General features: G+C 38.7%; 1 protein-coding gene across 1 annotated transcript; it reads left to right on the forward strand.

Moving 5' to 3' along the window:
- The first annotated feature begins 14,500 nt into the window (after positions 1–14,500).
- Positions 14,501–15,649, forward strand: TRAM1L1 (translocation associated membrane protein 1 like 1). The gene has a single exon (XM_052642273.1). It carries the CDS (start codon positions 14,501–14,503, stop codon positions 15,647–15,649), a length of 1,149 nt encoding a protein of 382 aa, XP_052498233.1.
- Positions 15,650–16,827: the final 1,178 nt, after the last annotated feature.

Below are 16,827 nucleotides of genomic sequence, written 5' to 3' on the forward strand. Positions count from 1 at the left end.
TTGTATTTCTTGACTTATAAGTCCCTTTAACATTTGTTGTAATGCTGGTTTGATGGTACTGAATTCTCTTAACTTTTGCTTGTCTGAAAAGCTTTTTATTTCTCCATCAATTTTGAATGAGATCCATGCCATGTACAGTAATCTTGGTTGTAGATTTTCCCTTTTTAGTACTTTACATATATCCTACCATTCCCTTCTGCCCTGCAGTTTCTGCTGAAAGATCATCTGTTAAGGGTATGGGGTTTCCCTTGTATGTTACTTGTTGCTTCTCCCTTGCTGCTTTTAATATTCTGTATTTGTGTTTAGTCTTTGTTAGTTTGATTAGTATGTGTCTTGGCATGTTTCTCCTTGGGTTTACCCTGTATGGGACTCTTTGTGCCTCTTGGACTTGATTGACTATTTCCTTTTCTGTGGTGGGGAAATTTTCAACTATAATCTCTTCAAAAATTTTCTCATATCCATTCTTTTTCTCTTCTTCTTCTGGGACCCCTATAATTTGAATGTTGGTGTATTTGATATTGTCCCAGACATCTCTGAGACTACCCTCAGTTCTTTTCATTCTTTTTACTTTATTCTGCTCTTCAGAACTTAATTCTACCATTTTATCTTCCAGCTCACTGATTTGTTCTTCTGCTTCAGATATTCTGTTATTGATTCCATCCAGAGTATTTTCATTTTCAGTAACTGTGTTGTCTCTGTATGTTTATTCTTTAATTCTTCTATGCCTTGTTAATTGATTCTTGCATTTTCTCCATTCTGTTTTCAAGGGTTTTGATCATCTTTACTGTCATTATTCTGACTTATTTTTCAGGTAGTTTGCTTATTTCCTCTTCATTTATTTGGACTTCTGTATTTCCAGTTTTTTCCTTCATTTGTGTAGTAGTTTTCTGCCTTTTCATTATTATTTTTAACTTACTGTGTTTGAGGTCCCCTTTTCCAAAGTTCAAGGTTGAATATTTTCTTTATTTTGTTGTCTTCCCTCCTAAAGTTTGTCCAGTGGTTTGTGTAAACTTCATGTAGGGTGAGATTTATGCCGAGTTTTTGTTTGTTTTTCCTCTGATGAGCAATGCTGAGTGAGGTAGTCGTCCTGTCTGCTGATAATTGGGTTTGTGTTTTTCTTTTGTTTGTTGTTTATATGCAGTGTTCTGCACAGGGTGCTACTGGGTGCTTGAATGATGGCAGGTCTTGTATTCAAGTGATTTCCTTTGTGTGAGTTCTCACTATTTGATACTCTCTAGGGCTAGTTCAGAGAAGGCAATGGCACCTCACTCCAGTACTCTTTCCTGGAAAAATCCCATGGATGGAGAACCCTAGTGGGCTGCAGTCCATGGGGTCATTAAGAGTCGGACACGACTGAGCAACTTCACTTTAACTTTTCACTTTCATGCATTAAAGAAGGAAATGGCAACCCACTCCAGTGTTCTTGCCTGGAGAATCCCAGGGTTGGAGGAGCCTGGTGGGCTGTTGTTTATGGGGTCGCACAGAGTTGGACATGACTGAAGCGACTTAGCAGCAGCAGCAGCAGCAGTGTTAGTTCTCTGATCGTCTAGGACCTTGGATCTGTGTTCCCACTCCAAAGACTCAGGGCTTGATCTCTGCTCAGGAATGAAGATTCCATAAGTGGTTTGTTCTGGCAATAAGTAAGATTAAAACAAATATTCAAAAATGAGAAACCAAAGATGAATCCCAGATTAATGGCATTTACCAAATCAGGCAAACAATAATTAAAATAATAGGATATATACATATACACCCATGAGCAAAGTCAAAAAGTAACAAAAATATAGTACAACAGGTTGACCCAGTGAACAAAGGAAATTAAAAATGATATTTACCAGTTAAGAAGAAAACTAAAGCACAAAGTGGAAAAGAAAACTACAGCAAGGAGCCATGTGGGGAATAAAGCAATGAAAACAAAACTAACAAATATGTTGAGAGGAAGGGAAAGAAAAGAAAGAAAGAATAGATATGCAAAGTTAAAGAGAGGTAGATGAAGATTTATATACATTAAAGATTAACTGCAAGGGGAAAAGAACAGTAGGATAGGCAAAGGAATAAATGTAGAAAAATATAATAGGTTTATAAAAACCATAAAAATTGTGACTGAATATACACATGTACACATACACATATACACCCATATACACCCATAAGCAAAATCAGGAGTCCAACATAAATAGAATACAATAGATTGACCCAGTGAACAAAGGAAACCAAAAAGTATGTCTACCAGAACAAAACTAACTAAAGCACAAACTGGAAAACAAAACTAAAGAAAATTTCCAATTGGGGAATAAAGCAATGAAAATAAAAACAGAAAATATGTTGAGAGGAAAGGAAAGAAAAGAAAAAAGATTAGATATGCAAAGTTAAATAGAGGTAGATGAAGAAGATTTATATACATTAAAGATTAACTGCTAGAGGCAAAGGACAGTAGGAAAAGCAAACAAAAAAATGAATGTAGGATAAATAATAGGTTTAAAAATTTTAAAAAAGAGAGAAAAGAGAAAAGAAAACTCCCCAGAGCTGCAAAATCCCAACCAAGGGGCAGGGGTTTACAACTATAAAAAGTGTGACTGAGGGAAAAAAAAAAAAGACAAAACTCAAAAGCATAATTAGATTTCATAGTGCCAATAAAATTGACAACTACAACAGAGGAGGAAAAGAAAGGAAAAAATCAAAAAGAATCTACAGAACAAATCAAAACATAAGAATAAGGTGTTTCTTGAGTCACTGCTATCAGAATCCTTTCCTTCGCTGGGAGTCACAGTCCACCTCACCTCCCTAGGATGCCCTCCAACACTGTGCTGATCTCTGGACCTATTGTGGGGGCAGCTCAGAGTCTAACCTGGTCCCCCTCCTGTGTGTTCTTTTCTCCAATGTCCACAGTTTTCAGAACTAGTGTGTTTTCTTTTGTCAGAGCTCTCAATGAATGACCTTTTACACATTCCATAGACAGAGTCTGGCTAGTTGATCATGTGGATTTAATCTGCAGCTTGTACAGCTGGTGGGAAGGTTTTGGGTCTTCTTCCTTAGCCACACTACCCCTGGGTTTTTTTTTTTTTTTTAAATCTTTAATTCTTACATGTGTTCCCAAACATGAACCCCCCTCCCACCTCCCTCCCCATAACATCTCTGTGGGTCATCCCCATGCACCTGCCCCAAGCATGCTGTATCCTGCGTCAGACATAGACTAGCGATTCAATTCTTACATGATAGTATACATGATAGAATGCCATTCTCCCATATCATCCCACCCTCTCCCTCTCCCTCTGAGTCCAAAAGTCCGTTATACACAGCTGCATCTTTTTTCCTGTCTTGCATACAGGGTCGTCATTGCCATCTTTCTAAATTCCATATATATGTGTTAGTATACTGTATTGGTGTTTTTCTTTCTGGCTTACTTCACTCTGTATAATCGGCTCCAGTTTCATCCATCTCATCAGAACTGAATCAAATGAATTCTTTTTAACGGCTGAGTAATACTCCATTGTGTATATGTACCACAGCTTTCTTATCCATTCATCTGCTGATGGACATCTAGGTTGTTTCCATGTCCTGGCTATTATAAACAGTGCTGCGATGAACATTGGGGTACATGTGTCTCTTTCAATTCTGGTTTCCTCAGTGTGTATGTCCAGCAGTGGGATTGCTGGGTCATAAGGCAGTTCTATTTGCAATTTTTTAAGGAATCTCCACACTGTTCTCCATAGTGGCTGTACTAGTTTGCATTCCCACCAATGGTGTAGGAGGGTTCCCTTTTCTCTACACCCTCTCCAGCATTTATTGCTTGCAGATTTTTGGATCGCAGCCATTCTGACTGGTGTGAAGTGGTACCTCATTGTGCTTTTGATTTGCATTTCTCTAATAATGAGTGATGTTGAGCATCTTTTCATGTGTTTGTTAGCCATCCATATGTCTTCTTTGGAGAAATGTCTATTTAGTTCTTTGGCCCATTTTTTGATTGGGTCGTTTATTTTTCTGGAATTGAGCTGCATAAGTTGCTTGTATATTTTTGAGATTAGTTGTTTGTCAGTTGCTTCATTTGCTATTATTTTCTCCCATTCAGAAGGCTGTCTTTTCACCTTGCTTATATTTTCCTTTGTTGTGCAGAAGCTTTTAATTTTAATTAGATCCCATTTGTTTATTTTTGCTTTTATTTCCAGAATTCTGGGAGGTGGATCATAGAGGATCCTGCTATGATTTATGTCTGAGAGTGTTTTGCCTATGTTCTCCTCTAGGAGTTTTATAGTTTCTGGTCTTACATTTATATCTTTAATCCATTTTGAGTTTATTTTTGTGTGCGGTGTTAGAAAGTGATCTAGTTTCATTCTTTTACAAGTGGTTGACCAGTTTTCCCAGCACCACTTGTTAAAGAGATTGTCTTTACTCCATTGTATATTCTTGCCTCCTTTGTCAAAGATAAGGTGTCCATATGTGTGTGGATTTATCTCTGGGCTTTCTATTTTGTTCCATTGATCTATATGTCTGTCTTTGTGCCAGTACCATACTGTTTTGATGACTGTGGCTTTGTAGTAGAGCCTGAAGTCAGGCAAGTTGATTCCTCCAGTTCCATTCTTCTTTCTCAAGATTGCTTTGGCAATTCGAGGTTTTTTGTATTTCCATACAAATCTTGAAATTATTTGTTCTAGTTCTGTGAAAAATATGGCTGGTAGCTTGATAGGGATTGCATTGAATTTGTAAATTGCTTTGGGTAGTATACTCATTTTCACTATATTGATTCTTTCAATCCATGAACATGGTATATTTCTCCATCTATTAGTGTCCTCTTTGATTTCTTTCATCAGTGTTTTGTAGTTTTCTATATATAGGTCTTTAGTTTCTTTGGGTAGATATATTCCTAAGTATTTTATTCTTTTCATTGCAATGGTGAATGGAATTGTTTCCTTAATTTCTTTTTCTACTTTCTCATTATTGGTGTATAGGAATGCAAGGGATTTCTGTGTATTGATTTTATATCCTGCAACTTTACTATATTCATTGATGAGCTCTAGTAATTTTCTGGTGGAGTCTTTAGGGTTTTCCATGTAGAGGATCATGTCATCTGCAAACAGTGAGAGTTTTACTTCTTCTTTTCCAATTTGGATTCCTTTTATTTCCACCTCTGCATGTGGGTTGTCCACTGAGATTTGGCTTCTGAGGATGCCCTGGAGGGCTTGGGTTTGTCCCTTTGAGGGCCAGGTGTACAGGTGGTGCAGCTGCTTGGGTTGCAGGGTTTCTGGCAGCACCAAGTACTCAGGGGAGTTGGCAGCTAGGGCAGCAGAAATATAGTGCTATAGAAGGGCATGGAAGGCAGAATTGGTCAATACACTCCAGTATTCTTGCCTGGAGACTCCCACTCCCTGGCAGAGAAGCCTGGCAGGCCACAGTCTACAGGATTGCAAAGAGTCAGACACTGCCAAAGTGACCCTGTGCACATAGATACAAGATTTTTTTGGGGTGTGGCAGCTCAATCCCAGTGAGAGCTGAGCGTGAAAGTGGCACAGCTGCTTGGCTTGCAGGGATGCTGGTAACATCAAGTGTGCAGGGACACGGACTGCCTCTCCCACAAGAGTAGCTGGCGATCTCTTGTAGCTACAGCTCCCTCTTGTAGCTGGCGATCAGAACGCCTCTTGGACCAGTCGTTCTCCATAGCTCCCTCCCTTCTGGCACTTAAAGGGCTCCCTTACCTGAGGTCCTTCTCTGTTGTTTTGAGCATCAGGCACATAGAGGGGGTCCCCTGACTGGTGTCCTACTCTGTAGATTGGCACATCAAGCACTTACGGGGCACCTTAGGTGAGGTCCTACTCTGCAGTTTGGCACATCGGTCACTTAAGGGGGCACCCAGGGTGGGGTCCTACTCAGTAGTTCAGTGTGTCAGGCATTTGATGGGCCAGCCTCTCTGTTCAGCTGCCAATGCTGGTGAGTGGAGTGAGAGAGGCTCTGGTGAGAGCTCCACCCACTACGCGTGACTCAGCGGTATCACTTTGCTTCCATGGCTGCCCAGCTTTCCTCCACAGGCATTTCCCACAACAGTCTCCTCCGTCACATCCCCTTGATTTGTCTCTCCGCAGTCAACAGCAGCCTTCACCCTGGGATTGCTCCACAATCCCTAAACGACACCTCCCAGCAGCTGCACCTTCCAGGGAATCTACCTCTCTGTCTGGGGTATGTATGGCTGCAGCAAGGACTACCTGATTCTCATCCCATTTGGGCTGCCACAGATCAGCTGTTTCACTCTCAGCCTTAATTGTTTCTCCTCTGACTCAGACAATTGCCCCGATGTGGGGAACAGACCCCTGCTTCAGTTCCTCCACCTGCCGAGGGTGGGTCCAGTCCTACTAACATTCCTAGTTTCCCCCCTAGTTCCTTCATCTTACCGAGTTTTGCTTGGGTCTATATATTCTTTTCTACTGATCAGATTCTCCTGTCTGCTCTCAGCTGGTGCTTTGCATGCACTTCTGTGTCTGAAGGTCTATTCTTGATGTATTTGTGGAGAGAGATGTACTCGATGCTCACCCACTCCTCCATCTTGTTCTTCCCATGGAGGCTTTTCTTTATTCCATTAAATCTTCAATCATATTGCTTGCTGTATTTTTAAAGCCTATGTTTAATATGTCTTATCAGTTATAAAAATGACTTAAATGTAAAAAAAAGAAAAACTCTTTAATTGAATTATTTAAAACTGTTTGAATTGGTTAAACCTCAAGAGACTTTGTAATTTCATGCATACGCTTTATCATATTATGTTTTGCTTAATGGAGCTAAGTATTTGGTGATTTCAGTCAATTATCACTGCTAATTATAAACATTGATTTAAAGTGACTTGCTTTTGATCTTTTGAAGTAGTTTTCTTTCAACACATCTTGCTTCCTCAAATGCTATTGAATTTCAGCATGTAAATGTTGAATGTAATTACTTGAATTATCCAAATTTAAATTATTAAAAATCTGGTATGTTAGAGGTATACAGATATAATTAATTTTTCCATGTGAGATAAGAAATAATACTGAAAAGATGAGACAGTGTTCATATATAGAGTTCTTAATGTATTTGTTTAACAAAGTCAGAATCAGTGTTCACTTATCTCTTGGGTGAAGTTATGTTTTAAAAAGGTATGTAATTCATTTAAAAGAGTATTTTGGCTAAAATGGTCATATAAATAATAATGTTAAGTTATAAAATGCACAAATGTTATATTGTATAGATAATGGAAAATACTAATTATGTGTATTAATATATAGTACCTAAATTATAATGGGGTTTACTATCAATTTTTTTTAAATTTCTTATAACAAAATCAGTATAACATTTGAAAAGATACCTTACCCACTATGTGGCAGTCCTCTTTAAAGGACTGTTGTTTAGTAGCTAAGTCGTGTGCAACTCTTTGCAACCCTATGGACTATAGCCTGCCAGGCTCCATTGTCCATGGTGATTCTCCAGGCAAGAATACTAGAATGGGTTGCCATGCCCTCCTCCAGGGCATCTTCCCAACACAGGGATTGAACCCAGGTCTACCTCATTGCAGGTGGATTCTTTATCAGCTGCACTGATACTCATATGCTAATCCTTCCTTTCCTTTCTTGCCTCCATGAAAAATTCATTGATGAAATGAAGTTCCTTGAAGTTGCATAGTATAATTAATACATTATAATTAATAGCATAATTCACTATTGTATCACAAAGACAAAGATTAACCTTAACACATTAACCTAACTTGGCTTCAGGAAAACCCTATGAATGTTTATATAGAAACATATATAGCTTGCACTATTTCCAGAGACTAGAAGCCTTGTTAATACCCCTGTACCTAATGGTGGTTAGAAAACGGCAGTTATTGCTTAACTCTCTTTATCTTTTACAATATGCAAACCAATAAATATAAGCAAATAACTTGTAATGTTTAGTTCATGTTTTAAAGAACAACAACAAAAAAGAAAAATCTTCCATTTCCCAGGGAGAGTGATTGGGTTTAAATAAAAGATCTAGGGACTTTCCCGAGATAGATGTCCTAATTTCATGGACCACTGACTGCTATGTGCAGCCCCATTTGACCACTTCCCGTATGCGTCTATTGCATTCTTCCTGTGCCTTAGGTATGTGAGACCCAGATACCTTGTTTCTTCCCCAGTGTTCAAATGAAGACTAAGTGTAACAAAGGAAAGGACTTAAGGAGCCCTTCTGTGCCTGCATCTAATTTAGTTTTCGAATTCCTGGATAACAAACTTGATCCGCTTGCTCTATTGGTATGAGACTTTGTTTGCATTGAAAGAAATAGTACTTATTTCATATGAGAGGAAAGAAGAATTGCTATAGAAAGGAAAAAAAAAATGTACCTATTAAAAATCTTAGCCACACATATTCGGGTACAGCTCTTATTAAGAGATGATGTCTGTATCCCCTACCCTCGCCACAAACTACTCCACCTTGAAACTAAAAAGCTTGTAACTGCTTTGACAATGAAAGTTATATGATGTAACTTTCAATGCTGGGTCATAAAAGGCCACAAAGCATCTGTAGCCTAGAAAACTGTCTTAGAGACTATAGCCACTGCTCAGTGACAATGCCAATATCCACATGGAGAGACCACCTATAGGCATTCTGATAGAGCCCAGCTGAAACTAGCATTTGTTTCATAAATTTTATTAGACGCTGGACAATACATTCCCTATTGTTGAGCTGTAGACTTTTCTGACAGGCTTGCTGACCACCTTTCTTTGAAAGCGTCTTGAAAACTGTGTAGGCAAGTATGAATGAGCTTTCTCCCAAAGGCAGGTTTAGCCTTCAGTCAGTTCAGTTCAGTCGCTCAGTCATGTCCAACTCCTTGCGACCCCATGAACCACAGCACACCAGGCCTCCCTGTCCATCACCAACTCCCGGGGTTTGCCCAAACTCATGTCCATTAAGTCAGTGATGCCATGCAACCATCTTATCCTCTGTCATCCCCTTCTCCTCCTGCAATCAATCTTTCCCAACAACAAGGTCTTTTCAAATGAGTCAGCTTTTCACATCAGATGGTGAAAGTATTGGAGTTTCAGCTTCAACATCAGTCCTTCCAGTGAACACCCAGGGCTGATTTCATTTAGGATGAACTGATTGGATCTCCTTGCAGTCCAAGAGACTCTCAAGAGTCTTCTCCAACACCACAGTTCAAAAGCACCAATTCTTCTGTGCTCAACTTCCTTTATAGTCCAACTCTCACATCCATACCAGAGAAGGCAATGACACCCCACTCCAGTACTCATTTGCCTGGAAAATTCCATGGATGGAGGAGCCAGGTAGGCTTCAGTCCATGGGATTGCTAAGAGTTGGACAAGATTGAGCGAATTCAGTTTCACTTTTCACTTTCGTGCATTGAAGAAGGAAATGACAATCCACTCCAGTGTTCTTACCTGGAGAATCCCAGGGATGCGGGAGCCTGGTGGGCTGCTGTCTATGGAGTTGCACAGAGTCAGACACGACTGAAGCGACTTAGCAGGAGCAAGCAGCACATCTATACATGACCACTGGAAATACCATAACCTTGACTAGACAGACATTTGTTGCCAAAGTAATATCTGCTTTTTAATATGCTATCTAGGTTGATCATAACTTTCCTTCCAAGGAGTAAGCCTCTTTTAATTTCATGGCTGAAATCACCATCTGCAGTGATTTTGGAGCCCCCCAAAACAAAGTCTGACACTGTTTCCACTGCTTCTCTATCTATTTGCCATGAAGTGATGGGACCAGATGCCATGATCTTACTTTTCTGAATCTTGAGCTTTAAGTCAACTTTTTCACCCTCCTCTTTCACTTTCATCAAGGGACTCTTTAGTTCTTCTTCATTTTCTGCCATAAGGGTGGTGTCATCTACATATCTGAGGTTATTGATATTTCTCCTGGCAATCTTGATTTCATCTTGTGCTTTCTCCAGCCCAGTGTTTCTCATGATGTACTCTGCAAAAAAGTTAAATAAGCAGGGTTACAATATACAGACTTGACATACTCCTTTTCCTGTTTGGAACCAGTCTGTTGTTCCATGTCCAGTTCTAAGTGTTGCTACCTAACCTGCATACAGATTTCTTAGGGGGCAGGTCAGGTGGTCTGGTATTCCCATCTCTTTCAGAATTTTCCACAGTTTATTGTGATCCAAAGATGTTCAAGCTGTTTTAGAAAAGGGAGAGGAACACGAGATCAAATTGCCAGCATTCGCTGGATCATTGAAAAAGCAAGAGAGTTCCAGAAAAACATCTGTTTCTGCTTTATTGATTGTGCCAAAGCCTTTGATTGTGTGGATGTCAAGGCTGTATATTGTCACCCTGCTTATTTAACTTTTTTGCAGAGTACACCGTGAGAAATGCTGGGCTGGAAGAAACACAAGCTGGAATCAAGACTGCCAGGAGAAATATCAATAACCTCATATATGCAGATGACACCACCCTGATGGCAGAAAGCAAAGAAGAACTAAAGAGCCTCTTGATGAAAGTGAAAGAAGAGAGTGAAAAAGTTGGCTTAAAGCTCAACATTCAGAAAACTAAGATCATGGCATCTGGTCCTATCACTTCATGGCAAATAGATGGAGAAGCAGTGGAAACAGTGGCTGATTTTATTTTGGGGGCTCCAAAATCACTGCAGATGGTGATTTCAGCCATGAAATTAAAAGAGGCTTACTCCTTGGAAGGAAAGTTATGACGAACCTAGACAGCATATTAAAAAGCAGACATATTACTTTGTCAACTAAGGTCCATCTACTCAAGGCTATGGTTTTTCCAGTAGTCATGTATGGATGTTTAAGAGTTGAACTATAAAGAAAGCTGAGCGCTGAAGAATTGATGCTTTTAAACTGTGGTGTTGGAGAAAGACGCAGCTGTCTATAATGGACTTTTGGACTCAGAGGGAGAGGGAGAGGGTGGGATGATATGGGAGAATGGCATTCTATCATGTATACTATCATGTAAGAATTGAATTGCTAGTCTATGTCTGACGCAGGATACAGCATGCTTGGGGCTGGTGCATGGGGATGACCCACAGAGATGTTATGGGGAGGGAGGTGGGAGGGGGGTTCATGTTTGGGAACACATGTAAGAATTAAAGATTTTAAAATTAAAAAATAAATAAATAAAAAATAAAAAAATAATAAAAAAAATAAAAAAAAATAAACTGTGGTGTTGGAGAAGACTCTTGAGAGTCCCTTGGACTGCAAGGAGATCCAGCCAGTCCATTTTAAAGGAGATCAGTCTTGAGTGTCCATTGGTTGGACTGATGTTGAAGCTGAAACTCTAATACTTTGGCCACCTGATGCAAAGAGCTAATTCATTTGAACAGACCCTGATGCTGGGAAAGATTGAGGGCAGCAGGAGAAGGGGATGACAGAGGATGAGATGGTTGGATGGCATCACTGGACATGGGTTTGGGTAAATTCTGGAAGTTGGTGATGGACAGGGAAGCCTGGAGTGCTGCAGTTCTTGGGTTCGCAAAGAGTCGGACACAACTGAGCGACTGAAGTGAACTGAACTGATATATAGTGAATTGATAAATACAACGAAGCTAACGACTCGATGAGCATGAGTTTGAGTAAGCTCTGGGAGTTGGTGATGAACAGGGAAGCCTATCATGCTGTGATCCATGGGGTCGCAAAGAGTCAGACATGATTGAGCAACTGAACTGATCTGAAAACAATCAGAGGCTTTGACATAGTCAATAAAGCAGAAATAGATGTTTTTCTGGAACTCTCTTACTTTTTTCGATGATCCAGTGAATGTTGGGTATTTGATCTCTGGTTCCTCTACCTTTTCTAAAACCAGCTAGAACATCTTCAAGTTCACAGTTCAGGTATTGCTGAAGCCTGGCTTGGAGAATTTTGAGCATTACTTTTGACTATGACTTTCCTTGGCCCTCTACCAAGTAGAGTCTCAAAAGTGTTCCAAGGGCATTCTGACTTTTCCAAACTTCAAAGTCTCCTGGTCCTGTTTGAATTCTTGGAAATTTTGTATTTACATTTCTTCTATTGTTTCTTGCTTGGCCTCTTGCATGTATTCTAACCTTATACATATAAGACTATATACATATAATATATATATAATATGTAATAATGTAATAATATGTATAATATATAATGTAATAATATGTATTATATAATGTAATAATATGTATAGTATATACTGTAATAATATGTATAATATAATGTAATATGTATAGTATATAATATGTATAATGTATATACATATAATATTAGAAGAACAGTCTAGGGAATGTGTATGCAAGTTTCAAAAGTACAATAATAACCTAACTTTGTCTTCAAATTGCTCTACCCAGAAAACTTCAATGGCCTAATTCCTATCTCTTCTCAGTTCCGAGGGCTCCAATCTCCCCCTCTACCCTCCATCTCCTAGTCTCTGCACAGGGAACTGGAAAATGTGTCCAGGCAGAAAACCAGGCAAATTTTGAGGCTTTCTTCATTTCTCTCCCTCCTTTCTGTTCTCCAATAACTACAAATAATAATTTAAAGTTTATTGTATATAATTTGCCTAGTTTTTCAGTTATTTACAACAGTAGTGGAAGTTCAATCATTGTTACTCATTCATGACCAGAGAAGAAATCTCCATTTGAGTTTAATCCTTATCTGTACTACAGGCATAGGACTGTGCATAAAATTGGAGTGCCCTCCATACATTAAATGATGTAATAATCATAGTAGTATCCACATTTTAAAAATATTGTTATATACATTTTCTTTGTCAAATAGTGCCAATAAAACTCCTGAAGTCAAACTGCATGTTATATAATATTATTATAACACTCTTACAGATTCTAATAACTTAGAAATTTGACATTTTTATGATAATGTTAATAGGAAATATGAAACTAAAATTTAAATACTTATACTATTAATATAAATTTTAAAGTAATAATTTAGACTACTGAATATAATTTGATGACTGAAGAAGTTTCTCTACTTCAAAAATAAGGTGGGGGATGGTGAAGATGTTGTTGGTTTTTCTTTAAGAGATAATTTTAAGCTAACTGAAAATGGCCTTTTTCTCTTTTTCTTTTGTTAATAAAATACCATTCACAACTATGCATAAATATTTATTCTGTTCACTTTGATATGTTGCTTTTTTTTTGAGCCAAAATCTATCATATTTGCATAGGAAGAGTTGGAAGACCTGTCAAAAATGTCAAACAAACATAATCAGAAATCTTAGTGCAGGAATTGCACAACTATTTTTATATTTAGTATTTCACAAAACCATTAGGGGCTTCCCTGGTGGCTCAGAGGGTAAAGCATCTGCCTGCAATGCATTAGTCATATTGCCTATGCCTATGAGAAAACTGATGAATTCCATATTTTAAATTATGCTTATTTTCAAAACATTTTAAAAATTTTGTAAAGTAAATTTGCACTTTCTTGAATAAACTCAACAATTCTCGCTAGACACTGCTCTGTTCTTTGACTATCTTCTCCCTGGTAATTGCCTTCCAACTTGATTTTTTTTTTTTTTTTTTTCTCTTCTTGATGTCCTCATTTTGACTTCAAATCTTAACTCTATCAGTAATGATTATGATCTCATGCAACACAGAAGAACTAGAAAACTACTCTGCCTACAAAGACAAATTTGAAGACTGACATGAACTTTGAATTGATGGAGATATTAACATTTACAGAAGAAGCTTTTTCTGATCTGTGGATTTGAGCAGAATTATATGCAAAAACTAATAATGAAAAGTGAATTTCTTGTCTGCTAGAAAGAGGAAATTCATTTGTGGGCTTTGCAGCCAAAAGACCTTTCCATGAACTGATAGCTTTCTAACTCGCCATCTTTTCCCCATTGCCACAAATATTATTATTGCTAATCACGAAACTATTTTTGAGTGTGCTCTATTGCCCTAGCAAAATATTTACAGGTGCGACTGAATTACAAGCTGTGTGAACTTGGACACACAACTTAACCTCTGTGCATGTTTCTCATCTGGGAAAAAAAAAAAAAATATATATATATATATATATATATATATATATATATATATATATATATATATATATATAAAAACAGCACCTGGTGAATACTAAGCACTATTACAGGACTTCTATAACTATTATACTGGTTTTTACATTATCACTGCTAATGAAGAACAAGCAGAATTCTGTCCTGCTTTGTTACGGTCACTAATGAAGATGCTATGGACAGATCATTTCAGAGCATCTCCGCGGCGGCCGCGGATTTCAAGAGGCGCGGATCAACGCATAAAAATCAAGGCTTGCAACCCCAGGCCTGGCGCCGGGTAGGGGCGCGGTGCTCGATTTCCTTCCCTGCCTCCGCCGGCCCTAGTGCGCATGCTCAGTCCTGCTCGGCCAGCTGCTGTGAGTGATTTTTTTCTGGGCGGCCGTGGCGACCCGGGACCGGCTCCGGGATGGGGAGTGAAGCCCCCGTAGCCGCCGCAGCCGCTGCTGCGGCGCCGTGAGGAGCAGCCACGGGGAGGCAGCTGCCGCTCGTCGGTGAGTAGTCGAACCGCCACCATGACGTTTCGTAAGAAGGGCTCCAAAAACCCCCCACTCCTGAGCCTGGAATTCATCCTGCAGAATCATGCGGACTTTGTCGCCTGTGTGGGGATGTTCTTCGTGCTGGGGCTCATGTTCGAGGGGACAGCAGAAGTGTCAATCGTTTTTATTACGCTCCAGCACGGGGTTACCTTCCCTGCAGTAGAAGCAGAAGCAGAAGCAGAAGCAGAAGCAGAAGCAGAACGAGCCACAGCACCCAAGTTCCTTTATCATTATGGTGCCAAAGACTTGGCCACCGTGTTCTTCTACACGCTGGTGGCAATCATCATTCACGCCACCATTCAGGAGTATGTGTTGGATAGAATTAACAGGCGAATGCAGTTCCCCAAACAGAGGCAAGGCAAATTTTATGAATCTGGTCAGTTTAGCGTATTCTTCCTTGTCTCCTGTATCTGGGGCACATTCATTCTAGTCTCTGAAAACTGCCTGTCAGACCTGACTGTCTTATGGAAGGCTCATACCCATAACATGATGACATTTCAGATGAAGTTTTTCTACATCTCCCAGTTGGCTTACTGGTTTCACGCCTTTCCCGAACTATTATTCCAGAGAAGCAGACCTCAAGAACTCTCCCAGCAAGCTGTATATGTTGGTCTTCACCTCTTTCACATTGCGGGAGCTTATCTCTTGTACTTGAATCACCTGGGACTTCTTCTTTTGATGATGCATTATTTTGTGGAATTCCTTTCCCACTCTTGCGACCTGTTTTATTTTAGCGACGAGAAGTTCCAGAAGGAGTTTTCTCTATGGGCCATTGTGTTTATTTTGGGTCGACTTGTGACTTTAATTGTTTCTTTAATAACTGCTGGTTTTCAGCTGGCTGGAGGGCAGAATGGGAATTCGGATGACTCTGCTGAAGATGTGAACGTGCTGGCAGCTAAAATTGCTGTTCTGTCATCCAGTTGCTCTATCCAAGCATACGTAACATGGAATTTATTTAATGTCCAGCTTCAGAGGTGGATGGAAGAAGATGCTCCTCTTCAGGCCCCAAGTGTGAAGAAGAAACGGATTAAGGGCAGATTTTGTAGAAAAGGAATGGAAAACGGTGTGGCAACTTCAAATAGACTGCTAGATTCTCCCCAGATGAGGAAAGAAAAGTCTTCATAATGAATTGCAAGTAAATTGACTAATGTCTCCAAAGAAGTCTGCTCTTTACTATAATATACATTTCTTTGCTAAGAGAAGAAAATGGCAACCAGTATTCTTGCCAGGATAGTCCTATGGACAGAGGGGCCTGGTGGGCTGCAGTCAATAGGGTCACAAAAGAGTCGGACACCATTGAGCAACTGAGCTCGCGGGTACACACACACACACATGCCTGTCTTCGCTAGAGAATTTCTGTTATTGAAAATATATTGTCTTTGATTTTTGCTACTGTACTCTGTAAGGTATTTTTTGAAGGCATTTGAGGGGAGAGTGAGTATTATGAGTGCAAAAAATTTAGACTAAGCAATTCATCATCAAAATAGTTTAAATATTTCTATGCTGTTTTATTTTATTATTTTTTTTTACCTTTGAACATTTTCCTAATGATTTGTAGAGATAACTCCAAACTTCCATGTGTCAGTGACACAGTTCTTACTCCTGCCAATCTTTTGTAATGTTAACAAGATGGTCTTTTATAGCAATGACATATTTTTAATGTTCTCTTCCAGGATAAAATAGAAATACTATAAATCTGGAATTCGAGTTCATTAATTTTTCTGTATTCCCTAAGTCTTAGAATTGTTTTTTAATTTACAGCTGGAGAAAAGATTTGTAAAATCACCAAAATAATGATGTGTTTTATAGGTAATGGTTGTTACATCCCACTAAAATCCCCAAGATACTAATGGTTAACATGTGGAGATTTATTGCTATATATTGAATCAAATCTTGAATTAATATAAAATTATCACTAGGAAGTAAAATCATGCCTGTTCATTTTAAACACTTATAAACTGGAAATCAGAAAATTAAAGATGGTTTAAAGAAAATCAGTCTTAAATAGCTTTTTTTGATACATGTATTAAAAATTATTCTTAATGAGGTTTTTAATAAGTTTGATAACCACAGCCTCTTAAGAGAATATTGTTTAACCTGTAAATCATTTTGAAAAGTAATGCTTATTTGATTTATATCTCTAAAAATAATGTTATCTGATTACATGTTGAAAACATTGAATATACTAACCTTAAATGTGAATATCATATTCTTGTGAAAGTTTTTTCAAAATAATATAAATATAGCTTTGATGCCATCTTTAATTGGGAAATATTTATCTGTATGAGACATATTTTGGAGAC

Source organism: Budorcas taxicolor, chromosome 6, assembly GCF_023091745.1.
Source record: "Budorcas taxicolor isolate Tak-1 chromosome 6, Takin1.1, whole genome shotgun sequence".
In the NCBI taxonomy this organism is placed as follows: Eukaryota; Metazoa; Chordata; class Mammalia; order Artiodactyla; family Bovidae; genus Budorcas; species Budorcas taxicolor.